Raw genomic sequence first — 19418 nt, 5'->3', positions numbered from 1 at the left:
ATGCCTCTTCTGTGTATAAATTTTGCCCTTGCTGACATATATGTGCCTGCCGATTGAGCTATTTATTGTTGTGATACCTTTGTGCCTAGAAGAGGCTGTTTTTGGTTTTGAATCACTTGGAGTTTTATGAAAGCAATAAAGCTGCACCTGTTTGGACCAAACCGCATTGACTATGTGGGCGTTACCTAATGCCTACCTCAGAGTGTTTTCCTACAGTGGGTAATGTAATATTTGCATTCAGCTACTGTGGGAACCTAGAGTGAATGTTACTGGTGGGCCCTTGGCTCCTCCATCCAAAACTGCACCTACCAGTGAGGGCTCTGCTTAGGTTGACTGTTGGACTGGAATAGGCCCATAGGCTGTTCTTGCACTGGGACCTTGTGCTTTCCACAGTCTCCCCGGGCACATTGTTATAGATGTATATTAACTGTTTAAAGCTATACATTCAAGTCAAACAGTACATAAAAATATAAGGAAATAACGGTCAATAGATGAAACGATCAGTAGAGTCCCCATTGTTGAGATCCTTTCTGGTAAATACTTATCCCCTCTCCACCATACTTACATTGAGTCAAGGTCTTTACTTCGTATACAGGCTTTAGAACCATTCCTTTGGCACTATAGAAAAGGTTTTTACTTCTGCAATTGCCTATAATGTCTTTAAGTATCACCGTCCTAGTCCTGTTTTTTGGAATTTTCCAGTCCACAATCTCTTTGAGTGTATAAATCCTTTCATCCTGGCACTCGTAAAACTCTCCAGTAAGAGACAGAGGTAAAACAAATGAATGGTTTATGCCCTCTACTGTCACTTTACATGATACGGACTTGACTCCATTCACTTCTTCTACAGAGTTAAATATGATGGCTTTGCCTTTATCGATGATTATGTCTCCTACTTCAAGTTTAGAATGGCTATAAATGGTGGGCTTGCCAAATGGTAAGGATCCGATATGTAGCGTCTGTACAATTTCTTCAATAGAGTGATATGGGTTCTTATCAGATACGATTGTGAACAAACCTACAAGGAAAAAAAAATATATATACTAAACATTTATATATGGCAATGTTGTAATGTCACAATGTCAATTCAGTTTTTATGACATAAGGCCTAAACAAATAGACATTCTTAAATTATTGTATGAAACATATGGTTGCTTTCTTTTGCAAATAGCGCTGTCCAGCAATACCATACATAGCCCATTGTGTAGAGTGGCACTGTTTGTAGAAGAAAGTACTGTTTCAAACTTCATACAATCCTATAAAAAGTATTCCATATACATGTTGGCAGCAAGTATTTTAGACCTCCAGTGATAATCTCCTGCTGATAAAACAGTGATTTTATCAAAACTACAGCAGTCAGTTCAGATTCGGTGGCAAAGACTTGGTGACAGATTGCCTTTAAACATATGGATTTAATCCATATTTCTTTTTCTTTCTGAAAGAGGAAATTCACATATAAGGATTTAGTTAATCATCATCACCATCATCGTCATCATTATTATTTCTTTTTAGAGCACTGTTGATTCTATAGTCCTGCACAAGAGAAGGAATTACATACAAAATGCACATATAAATTACAATGAATAAACTAGAATCCAATAAGTATCGTTTCTCCTTGCGGAGAGTGACATGTTAAGCATACCGAGATGAGAAGACTAAAGCCGCAATGCTCCTCTGGGAAATATGTATATTGTCTCTTCAGAATCTCAATTTGCAGTTCTAGTCTCTCTAAAGAGACAATTTGCATATTTTCCAGAGGAACATTGCGGCTTTAAAGGGAACCTGTCACCCCATTTTTTTGATATGAGATAAAAATATGGTTCAATAGGGCCTGAGCTCAGCTTTACATCAGTACCCGATTCCCCATCTTTGCTGCGAAAATACCTTAGTAATCGCTCCGTTTTTATATGTCAATCACCCCGGTCCGATGGGCGGGGCCTCTTCGCCGTCTCTCCCCCCACTCCTCGGCTTGTCAGGCGTAACTAGATCTGTGAATAGCACAGATCGCGGACAGTTTCTGCGGTTGCGCATTGAATTAGCGTCTCGCGCGTGCGCAGTATGCTTTGACCACAGTTGGTCGGCATTTTCCTTGACATTCTGTGCCCCGGAAGTCTTTCTATGCTTCCAGGACACAGAGCATAGGGTCAAAAGCCGGCGCATGCGCAATAAACTTATGCCAAAGAAAGGAAGGAAGATTCGTAGAGCAAAGCCGGAGGTGGGGAGAATTGGTGATTGGGCCCTGCCCATCAGACTGGACCGAGGTGATTGACATACGAAAACAGAGAGATTACTAAGGTATTTTCAGAGCAAAGGTGAGGAATCGGGGGATATGAAAGGTACTGATGTAAAGCAGAGCTCAGGCCCTAATGAACCATATTTTTATCTCATATTGAAAAAACAGGGTGACAGATTCCCTTTAAGTCTCCTTAACTCGGCGTGCTTAACATGTCACTCTCTGCAAGGAGAAACGATACTTCTTGGATCCCGGTCAGATGCCTCTCACACAGCCAAATCAGATTTCACACTTTGCACTGATGAGGGGCAGCACCCTGAAACACAGTGTCTGCAAATTGACATTCTGATTTGGCTTTTATCCTAAGTCATGTGACTAGGCTTGTTAAAGGGTTGACATTGACTGTTAGGATTGCTACTTCCAATAGGTGACACTAGAGTTCTAGTTCTCTTCTTCTCTGAAGAGATCATTTGCAATGAATAAACTAAGAATGAAAGACTGGTACGAAAAGGAGAGAGCCCTGCCCTTGTAGGCTTATAGTCTACAAGATAATTTGGAATGAGCTATAGAATTCCAGAAGATGGGGGATACTTGGGAGAAGTTTTGGATTCAATTGGGAGAAAAACATACTAGTGTGTCTAGGGAGGACCAGATATTACTTGTGGGTAGATATCGGGAGATCAGTTTGTAGATATATGGAGGGTACAGAGTATGGATGACCTTGTAGGTCAGTGTAAGGCTGGTTTCTCATTTGCGTTTAAAAACGCAGCGTTTTAAGCGCAAACACAATTGGTGCAAAAACGTGTTTAAACGCCTAACCCTAACCCTAACCCAAACCCAAATGCTGAGGGATCCTAACCCTATCCCCAACCCTAAGGGATCCTAACCCTAGCCCTAACCCTAACACAAACCCAAGCGCTAAGGGATAATAACCCTAACCCTAAGGGATCATAACCCTAACCCTAACCCCAACCCCAACCCTAACCCTAAAGGTTAGGGTTGGGGTTGGGGTTAGGATCCCTTAGGGTTTGGGTTAGGGTTATGGTTAGGATCCCTTAGGGTTAGGGTTTGGGTTAGGGTTAGGATCCCTTAGGGTTTGGTTTAGGGTTAGGGTTAGGGTTAGGATCCCTTAGGGTTAGGGTTTGGGTTAGGGTTAGGGTTAGGGTTAGGATCCCTTAGGGTTTGGCTTAGGGTTAGGGTTAGGGTTAGGATCCCTTAGGGTTAGGGTTTGGGTTATGGTTAGGGTTAGGATCCCTTAGGGTTTGGTTTAGGGTTAGGGTAGTTACTCCGAGACAGTGGAGTTCCCATACAGGGGACTATGTGATGTAATTTGTGATGATAGATACATCAGGTATTCGGGTTATGTAAGCCAGTTTTTGTTACCAGTTCAGACAATCTATTAGTATACACCAGGTGACGTTAGAAAACCTCACAGTGCAGATAATAAATCAAATGACGATGATTGTACAATACCTGGGAAGTCAGGGGGAAACTCAGCTGCAGGCAGCCTGTTGTATTCGTTGTAAGTTGCAATGACTTTCTTGACTTTTATCTCAGTGATTTTGATAACATCTCCAGTTGAAAGAGAACATTCATTTCCAGAGAGCTCATAATGGGAACCTAGATAATTACAAGTGCAATATAATCAGGCTTAATGTTAAAAATTGCCCTGAATAAAAATTCCATTTTACATATCTGCCGCTATATTAATTCAGTTTCAGCATTATTGAGTGGTAAGATTATCAAGTCGGGCAACTTGTGTATGTGTATGTACAGTATATATAAGATGTATGCAAACATTGACTACATGACATTCGGACTGCGATAACTGTTTATATACTGTTGTTATAAAATGAAGGTACTTAAAATTGGCCGATTCATGAGAGCCAACCAGTCGTGATAAGGATATCCTTCGTTGATGTTACCTTAAACCTAATATTTATCAAATGTGCTTCTCCATGACTATATGCCTCCAAATTTAAAGGGCAAGAGGATCCAAAACAAATTAAAAACAACCTTAGGCTGATGGGAAGAGCGTATAGTCAAAAAAAGGGAGGCACTCACAACCTTCAATAGTAAGCTAAAAAAGCAAAAAGCTGGCCAGCATCCATGAACAGAATAAAGCAAGTGTGAACAGGTGCAAGCTGCTATCATTGCATAATATACCTTTCAAGAGTATACAGCGGCACAATCTAAGCGCTAAGATATATGCAATCATAAAATATATGAAATTTGGACTAAATTACTGCTATATAACATATACTTATAAAATGAAGGTACTTAGCAAACAAACTGGCTAATTCATGAGAGCCCACCAGCCATGACAAGTCATATCTTTCTTTGATGGGAATCTAAACTTAATATTTATCAATCATGCATCTTCCAGGCTAAAAGCCTACAAATTTAAAGGACAGTTAGAATCCGACACTACAACAGCCTTAGGTTGGTAAATACTAGTGCATTCCAATGATTCCAGCCAGCTTCAGTACAGTGCTTACAATCTCAATAGAAAAGAGCTTGTAAGCACTGCAAACAAGTCTAGCAGTGGTGACTGGATCCTTTGCTAATGAGTAGTAAAAAGAATAAGAAAAAAATGAAATATTAGGAAATGAAATAAGAAATTATAAAAATGCTTGTTTTTTCCCATGTACTTGCCAACAATACCCATGAAGGGAATGATGGGAATATCCATTTAATGCTGTCCCACCTTTTCAGTTGGCTAGTTGCAAGATCCATTTTTGTTATGCAAAATAAGTTCTCTTTATGACACAAAAACTATTAACAAATCAGTTTTTCAAACTGCAATGTGATTATTTTACAAATTACATCATGAAAGTAACATTTGTAATTTATGTTACTTTTTAACATGGTGTAAGAAACCGGTTTATTTCCAACTTCTGTAAATACATGAGCTATGATTGTTTTCATTGTATTATTACAGTATAAAAGGTTGAGAGTAAAGTTTTTTTGAGAGTTTATATTAAATGGACACCATAATGCTATTTATCATTGCGTCTAACAAATTTATGCAAACGCATGGTATTAATTTTCCTCTTATCCTTATCACTTTTCCAGAATATATTAGAAAATTCATCAGAACAATACTTCTAGAAAGCTTGTTCATATATTGAGTTCACTATTATTGTTCATTTCACTGGTTTCCCCAATGACAGATTTTGGCTACCACCTAGCATGTGACTCGTCACTGAAATTGGGCACTGCTGAGGCTGCATTTAAGATAATGCATTTTACAAGAATATAAGACTACATAAAACTGGGACTTTATTGACAAGAATATGCTATTTTTTCATCTCCTAAACTGGGACTTTATTTACAAGAATATGCTATTTTTTCATCTCCTAAAGGACAGATATAACTGATAGAACTACTATCTGTCTTAAGAAGTGATAGCCTATCTCTGCATAATGGCAGAAAAATTAGATACCTCATGTATGGCACACTTTCTACAAGTAGATTAGTTCTGTGGATTTTAACTTCTTCTGTGTGAATTGACTCTTTCCTGCATATATACTATAGCTAGAGAATTGAATCATACAGCTCCCTACAAACACTTCACAAAACCGTGCAAATTGTCTCTTCAGAAAGGAAGAGGGCTGGAACTCTATGGCTACCTATTGGAAGTAGCAATTCTAAAAGTCAATATTGACCCTTTAACAAGCCTTGCCATATGACTTAGGATAAAACCCAAACCATATAAGTCTCCTTACACTGGCATGCCAGGCATGTCACCCTGCACAAAGAATATGTTGCCTCTAAAACTTCACTAAATCAGATAATCTTCCTCATCTTTTTTGTTATTAAAATTACCCTACATTAGCCATTTAATTATAATAATTGCTGAGGACAGGATCTATGACATCCAAGGCAGAATGTGGAGCTGCATTGCTGGAAATGTGAACCCCAAACATAGCCCAAATTGATGAAAAAGTTAAAGAAGCACTTCCAATATTTTTTATTATATACTCACTGATCGCCATCTTCTCAGGTTTGCAGCATATTGCCGCTCTGGACCTTTTCTCACACTCTTGACTTCTGTTCCAACTTGCTGATTCACACTGTGGTATATGTGTGAGCCAGAAGTCACTTTGAGGCCATGTGCACACATTCAGGTTTTTTCGCGTTAAAAACGCTATAAAAACTCATTAAAAATGCATACATTATGCATTCTATCATTTAGAATGCATTCTGCATGTTTTGTGCACATGGAAGCGTTTTTTTCCGCGAAAAAAACGCATCGCGGTAAAAAAAAATGAGCATGTTCATTATTTTTGTGGATTTTCTGCGTTTTTCCCGCAATTCTATGCCTTTGGGAAAAAACGCCCAAAAAACGCGTCAAAAACGCGTGAAAAATCTGGTAAAATCGCGGTAAAAAGGCATGCGGATTTCTGGCAGAAATGTCCGGTTTTTGTCAGGAAAATTTCTGCAAGAAATCCTGATGTGTGCACATACCCTAAGGCCATGTTCACATGTCCAGCATTTGGTCACAGTAATTTACATCAGTATTTGTAAGCCAAAACCAGGAGTGGAACAATCTGAGGAAAAGTATAATAGAAACACGTCATCACTTCTAGATTTATCACCCACTCCTTGCTTTGGCTTACAAATACTGAGGTAAAATACTGACCAAATACTGAACACGTGAGTGTGGCCTTACAGTGGAAGCCTATGGAGCATCAGAACAAAGCTCCATAGGATTACATTTTAAAAGCACATAGACACTGGTGTGAATCGACAAGTCAGAATAGCCGTTTTGGGACACAGAAGAGGGCTGGAGCGGCACTAGACACTGGTTAAGACGAATATCAGTGAGTATATTAACACATCTACATTGCATTACATACACTTTTACACAGGTTTAATTTATAAAAAAAATTATTCAGGGAGCTTCTTTGCTTACGGACATGGTACAAGAAGGTCAGAAGAAGGAACATTATAGCTAGCTAGGACTGTGTAGCGGCAGACAAATTAAAGATTCCATGTTGACCCTAGTCGACAGCCATACATGTATACTGTACAGAGGAGATGTGAGTATCAGAACTGGAGCAAGCAGCAACTGATGACGGACTTCTTGTTTACAACACTCAGGCTGGATAGTCAGAGAATAGGTGGCACCAGGATCACTATGGGTAGAAAGCCAGCTGTCTAAGGCATTGTGAGATTCTGAGCAATGCGGGGCAATGGCATGCAACAAAACCTTGGAACTTGACTATCATGTGAATGTTATTTGAACAGTTCAACTTATTATATCAATGTTCAAAAGAAGTTTGCCAATGGAGGCCCCACCTCATATCCTGACTTACAGGGATTAATTTTTTTATCTAAATTTTATTGAATGTATTTGGAACACAGTTTTGTGTCAATTTATAAAATAAAATTATTACAGGTTCTCCTTTTACTTTTGTCAGTACAGCTTTCCTCATAGACTGTACAGCCCTTCGGTGCACAAAATGACAAGAGATGAATGTGCATATGACCAGACCAGTCCTTCAGTTTTTTTCAGGTGGCAGATACTGACAGACATGTTTGGTCACATGTTTAGTCAGTCATTTTAAGAACAAGAGCTGTGTTGTCTATGAGAAAAGCTGGAATAACAAGTGCAGGAGAGGAACCTGCAATAATTATTATGGAGAAACAGGGTCAGTGGGTGCTCTTGTCCGCTGGCCCAGCTGTCTTTAGAAAGACAGCATGGGCCAGGGCTCATCCCACTGAATGCCCACACTCCTTTCACATGGGTAGAATACTAATCAGACAACACAGAATGAGGATAAAATAGGGTAACAAAAATGTATTGAACTACCAACAGACTATAACATATAGATCAGGCCCAGCAAATACCTAAGATGGTGCAAATTAGAGAATCTCATCCCTTGACTGGCTCACAGTGATTGGAGCAGCTGCGACTTTGGGGCTTTTAGGGCTCACTACCCCCACCAGTGGCATCCCACTTTTGGCTGGCACCCACAGAGAGGAGGTAACGACAAATTTAGGAAACTGACAGTCTATTGATGTATGTAGCCAGGTGAATTGATTGTCCCAACCTTGATTCTCCAAATGGCTTTGAAGGTTCAAAGGTGGTCAATGAAGCAGATCTGTATTTCTAATGCTAGGGCAGTGGACTCTTATGCTGGTATCCTGTTGAATGCATCTGGGAATGGAGGCAGATCCCCCTTTTAAAGTTCACAACTGTCTTTCAGGCATCATGCACAGGATGGGGTGGTGGGATGACATTAACTTTCATTGTATGAATATTTAATCAATCTGCATAGTTTGACCATCTCCATTTTGCAGGTCAACAAACTAGCTGGACTTATACAATACTTATTGTTGTGAATTCTGTGGCAGAGCTCCCTCCTGTGGTCACAAGTGGTACTTCGGCTGATTCTGTCTGTGAGCTTCCGTTGGTGGAGGAGAGTGGTACTGCGGCTTCTGAGTTTCCTTCCTCAGGTGATGTGGTGAAGTCGTTAGGTGCTGCTCTATTTAACTCCACCTGGTGCTCTGATCCTGGCCTCCAGTCAATGTTCTAGTATAGGACTTTCTTCCTCCTGGATCGTTCCTGTGGCCTGCTGCTCTGCATAGCTAAGTTCCGCTTTTGTTATTTTGTTTGCTGTTTTTTCCTGTCCAGCTTGCGTATTTGTTTTTTCTTGCTTGCTGGAAGCTCTGGGACGCAGAGGGTGTACCTCCGTGCCGTTAGTTCGGTACGGAGGGTCTTTTTGCCCCCTTTGCGTGGTTGTTTGTAGGGTTTTGTGTTGACCGCAAAGTTATCTTTCCTATCCTCGCTCTGTTCAGAAAGTCGGGCCTCACTTTGCTAAATCTATTTCATCTCTACGTTTGTCTTTTCATCTTAACTCACAGTCATTATATGTGGGGGCTGCCTTTTCCTTTGGGGTATTTCTTTGAGGCAAGGTAGGCTTATTTTCTATCTTCAGGCTAGCTAGTTTCTCAGGCTGTGCCGAGTTGCATAGGGAGCGTTAGGCGCAATCCACGGCTGCCTCTAGTGTGTGTTGGAGAGGATTAGGGATTGCGGTCAGCAGAGTTTCCACGTCTCAGAGCTCGTTCTATGTTTTTGGGTTATTGTCAGGTCACTGTATGTGCTCTGGCTTCTATGTCCATTGTGGTACTGAATTGCCTTATCATAACAACTTATACAATGGTTAATCAACATATTAGCAAACATCCATTGTTCAATGACCGTGAGTCACTGTCCTCGAAAGATAACAGTACAATAAAATGTAAGAGCTGATAAAAGAGGTAAACAGCAGCTATTTATGAATTCACAAACCTCAATTCAAGAGTTTAGACTCATAAGACAATAGTTAATGTCTTCTGGTCTACTGAAAATATCTGACTGGCATAATTTAGATTAAATGCTGTGTCGCCACAATCTTATATTAATAAGCCATCTGTACAAAACATCTGTTAACAAATAAAAGGAGTCAACCATTTTAAAGGGTTTCCGCCTGTCCAGAGGCTGGACAGACATCTGTAAGAGATTGTTTAGTGAATCCTGCATTGCGCATGGGCTTGGACGTGATGACCCTGGAGGTCCCTTCCAACTCTAACATTATATGATTCTATGAAAAAAAGACCTATCCCCATCTTGAAACGTGAGTTGAAGAGAACCCTTTTCCTCCATTACTCCGTCTAGAAATTTATGAGTTGAAAAAGGGTTATTACATTCCCCTTCTGAAAGGGTATTTCGCTTCAGAACTTGGCTCTGTAAGGTACCCAAAACTGATAACACCCAGTTGTCTATTTATTCATAAATGATTAGTGGAAATAATAGAAAAATGGCACAATTTCATAAAGAATACAATAATTAAAAAAACAGAACTCCGGAGTAGTAACAGGTTCCTTTTAAAGGACCTTGGGCTAAATGCTTATTGAGGGATACACCAATACACCTTCAAAAGTATTGAAAAGTCCATAGCTCAATGGGTTTAACTTTAGTGGCAGAAGGTGGCATAAGGGGGATGACCAGACGACGGGTACCTGCATGCCGGGTCCAGAACTGAAAGGCTGCATCCTCTGTTCACGGGGGAAGACTGAGTGAGCCGGACTCTCCCCTGTTGCCTGGGGAAGCACTAGGGAGACGGACCTTCCTGCTGTCCCAGGAGGGCGGGGAGTGAGAGGAGAAAAGCACACGCAGCAGCAAGGGGATAAAAGAGAAAAGTGCGGGAAACAGGATAGTTGGGTGCGAATGCAGAGCAGCGTGCAGAGTAGTGAGTAGTGCACTCTGCTTCCCCTTCCCTCACCACAGAGCACCTGTGCCGCCACAGGCCACACTGACTGGGTCCCCCGATGTCTGCAAAGGGACTGCTACATTGAGAAGAGCCGGGTGTGCCACAGCAGTTCAGGAAGAGGGACCATGGCTGAGACTGCAGAGCCTGGCATGCGCAGCAGCAGCAAGGGAGAGAACTGCTCTGTCCTTGGAGCACCAGTATCGTACAGGCCAGAGTCCGCCATTGCCCAACACCAACAGCGAGGACCAGAGAGGGAGAGGAATATGCAGAGTGTGCCCGGTGACTACAAAGAGAAGGTGCAGTGTGCCGGTGACTACAGAGAGAAGGTGCAGTGTGCCGGTGACTACCAGAGAGAAAAGCGCCGTATGCTCAGTGTCCATGACTACAGCACACGTGCCACATAAGAGGGACCGCATACATGACTGACACTTGTGTCCTGACATAACCAGTGAATATTGGTCCATACACTTGTGACCTGACTGCACCAGTGTATATTTGCAGAGCCACGTTGGGCTCTTACAGAACTGTGTTCCATACCCTTGTTAGCCACTGCAGTATATGGACTCGGCCCAGTAGAATGTACCGAAGGCCGACCACTGCCACCACAAGATTGGATTTTGATGCCCACAGGACCGCCCTGTAAAAGACACTGCGCCAGCTGTTGGCAGCGCTATTCACTTCGTAGACTTAGGAACCACTGATTTTCATCATGACTGCCTTTATTTGAGCCGTTATTTCTTCACCCCACCATATCCTTTGCTAACTGTACTGGTTTTACACTGTTTAACCCATTGCATCCCTGCAAGGAGAATGCCACTGTTTTATTAAAATTGGTTAACCCTTGCACTGCCTCATGTCTGTCACTGCATCCGGCAACCTGCTTACACTGGTCCCACATGTTTTTAGGCAGTTGTGTTGAATGTTATGTCTGTTCAATGTAGACAAATGTTATTATATCTGCAAGTATCACCTCCAGCATTTTTAAGGACATTTTTCAATACAAGACTTCATTTCTACTTTGTCTGTGTTGCAAGAAAAAATAATGAGAGAATGGAATGATTCAAAATTGTATCTATAGTGTTTTTCTTGCTCCTTGAAACATCATTTTTCTCGTTATCTTGTTTTCTATTTGTGATGCTGCTGTACAAATAGCTGCAAGGGCTTTTGTAGATTTCTCATCCTTCAAGATTCACCTGAGAGTTTCTGCTATACTGACTCATCAAGTAAGGTAATGTGATTCTAGGATTCTAGAAATGGTTGATAAACATGAAAAGTTACCTTAAAGCAATGTTTCTCAGTCTGTGTCTCGCTAGTTTATGACTGTCATGAAAATATGGGAAGAGTACATTTAAAAAAGCTGGAGAGCTACAGATTGGGGAACACTGTTTTAGAAGATGATATTGTATAGTTTGGCATTATTTTACTCCTTATCTGTCATGTGCTACACACTGGCAGCAAAGAATACCTGTTGATTTTCCTTCTTAGTAAATACTTTCGATCCCCATAAAATAAGCCAATGATGATGAACATTTTAGAGGCCAAGTGCCTTAAATGCAAGTAGAAAAGGCTGGATATGTGGTTTGAAGGAGATATCAGAGTCAAGGGTTACCCCAAGGCTGTGAGCTTGCAAATCTGGGAAGAGTGAGCAGCCACTGACTTTGATTGATAGGTATGTTGGGTTTTTTGAGTGAGATGGGGTAAAGATGATGAATTCAGTTTTGTCCATGTTAAGCTTTAGAAACATAGTTGAGAAGGATGAAATAGTGGACAGACATTGTGGGATTCTGGTTAGTAAGTAGGTGATATCGGATCCAGAGAGGTGGATCTGTGTCATCAGCATAGAGATGATACTGAAAGTCATGGGCCTATGACCTGTCCCGGGCCTGAAGGAAACTTACATATAGGAGTTGAGATGAGGAGATGGTGTGAGAGTGGAAGATGCTGAATGTCCAGTCTGTTAGATATGAAGAAATCCAAGATATGGTCAAGTCTAGTGATGCCAATGGATGACACAATCTGTAGTAAGAGGGACTGGTCCACTGCGTCAAAGACAGAGGACATGTCCAAGAGGTGGAGGGCAGAGAAGTGTTGCTTAGATTTGGGACAGTTCAAAATGGACATGCTGTTCCAGTAATTTTGAGGCACAGGAGAGAAGTGATATGAGGTGATAGCAAGACACAGAGGTTGGGTCAAGGGAGGACTTTTTGAGGATGGGTATTTGATCAATGCATGATTGAAGCATGAGGGCAAGACACTAGTTGTTAGAGATAAGTTGAAGAGATGGGTTAGGGCTGGGATGAAGACTGTGGTGAGGTTTGGGATGAAGTGGGACGGGATCGGGTCAAGTGTGCAGGTGATGAGATGGGATCTGGACAGTAGAGAGGAAAGTTGATCTTCTATATTGATGAAGAAGCAGGTTTTGGAGGAGGAGGGCTGAGTATTTATGAGGAAGGGATGAGAGGACTGCAGGCAAAAGCTTTCTCTGATATTATCAATCTTCTGCTTGAAGAATGAGGCAAAGTCTTCAGCTGAGATGAAAGCAGAGGGATGAGGTACTGGGGGATGGAAGAGAGAATTGAATTCTGGAATAATGCTTTCTGTGCTGGGACAATATCCCCAAAATTGGTATATGTTCCCCATGCTTATGTAATATCCACATTCTGGTATAAGGTCACCCATCCTTGTGCCTTCTATTTAACTCCAGTAGGTTTTAGAAAGAAACAAACGATGCTACTCAACTTCCCCTTTTCCTACAAGCATGTAGCCGATGCAGGAGCCAGAAACTGTTTTTAGCATGCCCGTATGGGCAGCGGATGATGCCACTGCCAGACTATGTGCACTGAACAATTTATTACAGATCGTTCAGTGCACATATTAGGCGCGGGTTACATTTTGCAAACAAAGTCTTAGAGCACCACTGCTTGATTAATATTTACCAATCAGCAGTTGTTTAACAACGCAGGTCGGTTTGTGCAAACTCTTAGGCTACTTTCACACTAGCGTCGTTCGACGCATATCACAATGCGTCGTTTTGAAGAAAAAACACATCCTGCAAAGTTGCCTGCAGGATGCGTTTTTTCTCCATAGACTTTCATAAGCGACGCATTGCGATGGATTGCCACACGTTGCATCCATTGTGTGACGGATGCAACATGTTTTTGCAGTCCGTTGGGACAAAAAAATGTTGCTTGCAACATTTTTTTGTCCATCGGGTCCGCTTTTTCCAACCGCGCATGTGCGGCCGGAGCTCTGCCCCCTCCTCTCCGGACCTTACAATGGGGCAGCGGATGCGTTGTAGAACTGCATCCACTGCCCCCGTTGTGCTTTTACTTCACAGCATGCGTCGGTACGTCGGCCCGACGCACTGTGACGGGCCCGTACCGACGCTAGTGTGAAAGTAGCCTTAAAAAACCATATTGCACTGCTCATCTGTTATTCTTCCCAAATATGCTGACAACTGGGTGTTACCATTCTCCTTTTTAAAGTGGGGTGTCTGTACATAGTCTGGCACTGCCTAATCTATATTGACTACATTGGACTGTGGAGTGATTTAGCCTATGGGTAATGATTTGTTGTCAATTATGTAGAAGTAATTCAACCATTTCCATGAGAAGCAGCAAATGAACAGCATAATATCATAATGATCATAATTTGTCTATGAACACTGTCAACAAACAGTAAAACAGGGAAATTTCATCCTGGGACAGTAGAAGCATATGAAACACATGACTCAGTTCCCCAAACTACAGTGTTTTTACCAGGCAAAGATCTAGAAGGCTATGTGCACATGTTCCGTATTTACAGTAAATTTTTCTCCTGCAAAAACCAGAGTGTTGGCAGGAAAAAAATGCTGCCTAAAATACACATTTTTGAATGCATTTTTAATTGCGTTTTTGCTTGCATTTTTTCCTTGTTGATTTGAATGGGTGAAAAATGCTGCAAAAATGCTGAAAGAGCTAACATACCACAGAACAGAAAACACGCTTTGAAGACTCTCAAATCAGCAAGTATAAAATACGCAGGATGTACATGATATTTCAGGGACCTCATTCACTTTGCTGGTACTGTGAAATGCTGAGCTTTTTCTGCGGCAAAAATGCAACTTGTGAAAAATCTCTAGCGTAGTTGAAGTTCACATAGATCTGGATTCATCTGCACTTTGAAGACTCAATAAAAAAGCACATTTTACCTGCATCCCCCCCGGCTCATTTTTATAGGATACAAAAAGGGAACCACTTGAAAAGAAATATATATAAAAATCTAAATAAATAAATCCAAAAACAATTATATTCAAAATATAAATTATTTTATTAAGGACACCAATCAAATCTAACACAAAAACATGATTCAAAAACATATACAACAAATCTAAAAACCAAAGGGAGCAGAGCACCACCCGTAATCTGAATAATTAATCACAATAGCATACGGTACTATACAAATTCAACTGCCATAAATAGGGAAACATAAATTCCATAAATATTAATAAATAAATAAAGTGCTTCTAGGTATATAACCAAGTCCAGGTAGTATAGTATAACGTGTATAATTAATAGGGTATATATAACTCCAAAATATATTCATAAGGTGCACATAATTAAATCACATATAATAATCCCTAATAGGAGAGTGACTAACACATGATAAAAAAAACCTCCATATACTAACCAGGAAGTGTGTGATCACTCCCTGACGAAGCAACGTGTGAAACGCGCGTTGGAGTGCGGGGTAGCAGTAGCACCACGTGGGAAATTAATCCTGGTTAGTATATGGAGGTTTTTTTCATCATGGGTTAGTCACTCTCCTATTAGGGATTATTATATGTGATTTAATTATGTGCACCTTATGAATATATTTTGGAGTTATATATACCCTATTAATTATACACGTTATACTATACTACCTGGACTTGGTTATATACCTAGAAGCACTTTATTTATTTATTAATATTTATGGAATTTATGTTTCCCTATTTATGGCAGTTGAATTTGTATAGTACCGTATGCTATTGTGATTAATTATTCAGATTACGGGTGGTGCTCTGCTCCCTTTGGTTTTTAGATTTGTTGTATATGTTTTTGAATCATGTTTTTGTGTTAGATTTGATTGGTGTCCTTAATAAAATAATTTATATTTTGAATATAATTGTTTTTGGATTTATTTATTTAGATTTTTATATATATTTCTTTTCAAGTGGTTCCCTTTTTGTATTATATTCAGTTGCCTGCTTGAGCTTTATTTTGAGTTTGTGATAGGTTCTTTTTTGTGCTCCTATTTTTTTGGTTCAAAGAAAAATCATTTTTATAGGATGTAGGCAATAATTCACAAGGTTTGAGATTCACAGAAAACACATTCATACAACGAAAGATGAATCATATCAAGTGGGAATTCAATTAGGAGATTTCCATTAGCACTACATGTCAGCTTTATAACAGATCTGATAAACAGGATTTTAATAAAGCTGTCCTCAAGGAAATGAATGGCAACTAACAATTCTGAAGTACAAATAAGTCTCTGTTACACTACTAGAAGTCATAATACATCCCAAAATCAGATTCAGAAATAGTGGTCACAAGAATAGTTGTTAAACCAACATAAGTGTGACCCATTGCAGTAAAAATGTCAACATTTTGGAAATAATAGAAATATTTTGTGTTAGTAAATATCCAGGGCACAAGACTAGTATATGGGTAAGAAAATCTGGACCTAGTAAGCTATAAAGAATAGAAATGTGTTCTAATAAACTGGCTTTTTTGCTTATTTCTGTACCTAGTTTCAGAAGCAACCTTCGGCACTCAAAATATGACACTTCATGTGTAGATGAATATACTGAAAATTTTAATTCACAGCTGACATATGAACATACAGAAACTCATCTCCAACGCTTCGGCATTGAAGTCTTTTTCAAAGATTTCTGTCATAGGGTGCATAGGCGTCCGCGGTGTGCTTACTTCCTTGAGTGATGGTGTGTGAAAAAAGTTTCAAAAAGGCTTCAAAGCCGAAACGTTGGAAATAAGCTTCTGTATGTTCATATGTCGGCTGTGTATTAAAATTTTCAGTGTATTCATCTACACATGAAGTGTAATATTTTGAGTGCCGAAGGTTGCTTCTGAAATGTGCTACAATTACTCCTTCTGAGTACCAACATCTTCACACAGCAGTGCGAAAACCTCTGACTGTCTTTACTATTTCTGTACCTAGACATTTACCTTAGAAGAAAGGGAATCTCAGTTTATGTGATTGATCCATAATTAGAGATGAGAGAACTCGGAATTAAAAGTTTGGGGTTCATACCGGACATTTAGTGTCTGGCGATAAACTTCTAAAGTTCATTCCAAAGTTCGGAGTTTCGGGGGAAGTTAGAGAGAAAGAATTTTCCAGCTCAAAAGTTCGGGTCCCCATTCTTTTCAGTGGTGTTCAGGTACAGTTGTGGTACCCAACCGAACTTTGGAAATAAGTTCGGGTCGGGTACTAGAACCCAAAAATCGACATGCCTGCTCATCCCTATCCATAATACTATTTGCATCTTTTTGGAGAAGTCTGGGATGTTCTTAAAGTGACATCAAACGAAGTCCCACATCATGGTGGGGCCAATCATTTCAATTCCACCTGCTTGTTTTACATCTATCTCCACCCCTCACTTCTTGATTGACAGCTTTCACTCTACAGGGACCTATAATAGCTGAGATAGATGGAAAACAAGCAGATGGGCTAATAAATGTGTCATTTTATTAGCAAAAATCTGAAAAAATTATGTTTCATGTTCATGCCCACAGCAGCATGATTGATAAACCAGTGTGTGCAGAGAGGACGAAAAGAAGTCCCTCTTTTCTTCCTCTCTACTAACTCTGGATGTCAATAATGTTAATATGGGCGGGATACCAGCAAACTGAAGGGATGATTAATTCGGGTGCATGTGCACCAGGATTAAACATTTTTTCACAGGTTCTCTTTAATGTTAACATAGCCCTAGGCCATTTTTAATTCAGAGAGAAGCAAAACAATTATTTTGACCAGTTGTTTCCTTTTTTACCTTAGGATGGAAGAAACATCCAGTCCCACACAAAGGAGTAAGGTAATTTCCCTATATCAATTAACATTAGCATTTTATTTACCACTATATAAAAATGTCCAGTCCTTCCAATGCTTTGGTTGTATCTACCATTGGATATTTTGCAATTTGACAACTGTGAAGAACAATTTCTTATTGAATGCTGTTTCTCCACATGTAGAGAAAGTTCCCTGGTCAATTGTACAATTCCCAGGAATGAATAAATCATGTGCCAATTCTTTGTGCTAATTCCTATATTCTAGATTATTAATAATAATTATTGCTAGCGCACAAAATATCCTTAGCCTGTCAAATTACCTTATCCATACAATTAGATCAGACTAGCAAACTAGCAAATCTGAATACCTAAAATAGATGAATGCATTACTGATGGCAAAGAATATTTATGTTCCTTGCTTTGAGCTGAAATAAAAAAAGTAGAAAAGTTCCAAAAATATTTTCATTAATGGGGGGAAAACGTGAAAATTAAAGATGGATTCTATTAAAATTTCATAGAAATACCAATTTGTCAAGTGCTGTAATTAATATGTATTTTGAAGAATACTATAATGAATTCCAAGAAACCCTTCCCATGGAATACGACGGACAGGGGAAGACAGGGAGCATTAATTGTTGCTGGAAGACAGATGCTCATACCGGCAGCGCATAGAGAGATTTTTCTGCATGGTAGATAAGTAATAGAATTTCTTTTTTTTCAGGATATAATCATTAACCAGGTTTAAAAGAAGTTTAGATACAGCAAATGCCACCTGCAGTTTTATTAGTGTAGAGAGTAATAAAGGGATATTCAATCCAGGGAATTTTCCGGAATATGTTCGCCCTGTCAGATAAAGTTGAATAAGCTCATCCATATTAATAGTAATAAAAATGAATCCGGTACATTACATGTGAATCTGTAATCATAATGACGCTGTACTATCCATACTAGGAGGGTTTTTTTTTTAATACGTATGCAACTAATACATCTTCATTAGAATGACTATTGTGCGTTACGGTTTAAGAATCCATGATTGCTCTTTACCTTGCCATGGCTTTTATTATTCAAAGTTGGCAGTATATCCATTGGAGCAATAAAAGCAAAACAAGTAAATGGTAATAATGAAGCTTTAAGTGTCTAGATGGCAGCCACTGCCTCACTAACTGCAAAATAAGAGAATTCCCTCGTCACCGCCAATGGACGCTTCAAAACACGTCATTGGGTGACTTTATACATGACACATGCGTTACAATAGTACTAAGGCCCATTCCCTTACATTGTGCTGGAATTTACTATCCATTCCTCATAGAAAACACACGCTCACAACAGATATATATTAACTGTCATCAATATTTCCATGTCGGTGTTCACATTATGCGCTAAATTCATAAAGGAATATATACTTGGTGCTAATTACATAAAGTTATTACCAAAAATTGTAAAACGTTGACTTCATTTACAGTTGACTGTGATAATAGGATAAGTAATTGAATTTCAGAAGTTTGCCGATCTACAAGGTGGGATTTTTTACACTTACGTTATTCAATTTTTAAGACATCGGAAATGAAATACTCCTAGAACAATGACATTTTCCCAGTGTAACTTTTTTAGTACATTGCATTGATAACATTTATCCGGGTCAAACAATCATGTTTCTCCAGCAGTAATATAGATTTCTATTACTTTACAAGATAATGATAGATACACATTGAAATTCCTCCAAAAATGTAATCTTCTGACATGTCTACAGAACATTTACGAAAATGGATAAAATTTGAAGACTGGTAGGACACATCAGCAACTGAACAATCCAAGACTCCACTCTATCGTCCAATGTGCACTGCAAACAAACGTTAGGTCATTCCACAAATACAA

At 39.6% G+C, this 19418-nt stretch overlaps 1 protein-coding gene across 1 annotated transcript in view; it reads right to left on the bottom strand.

Moving 5' to 3' along the window:
- Positions 1 to 19418, bottom strand: part of THEMIS (thymocyte selection associated) — a 107571-nt gene that overhangs the window by 86850 nt on the left and 1303 nt on the right. Inside the window, exons 2-3 of the mRNA XM_069726066.1 lie at positions 3707 to 3853; positions 566 to 1018 (exon numbers count right to left, since the gene is read on the bottom strand). Of these exons, the coding sequence (XP_069582167.1) occupies positions 566 to 1018; positions 3707 to 3853 (600 nt within the window). The remainder of the gene's footprint in view (positions 1 to 565; positions 1019 to 3706; positions 3854 to 19418) is intronic.

Source organism: Ranitomeya imitator, chromosome 5, assembly GCF_032444005.1.
Source record: "Ranitomeya imitator isolate aRanImi1 chromosome 5, aRanImi1.pri, whole genome shotgun sequence".
Classification (NCBI taxonomy): domain Eukaryota; kingdom Metazoa; phylum Chordata; class Amphibia; order Anura; family Dendrobatidae; genus Ranitomeya; species Ranitomeya imitator.
This window is presented reverse-complemented; position numbering and strand designations above follow the sequence as displayed.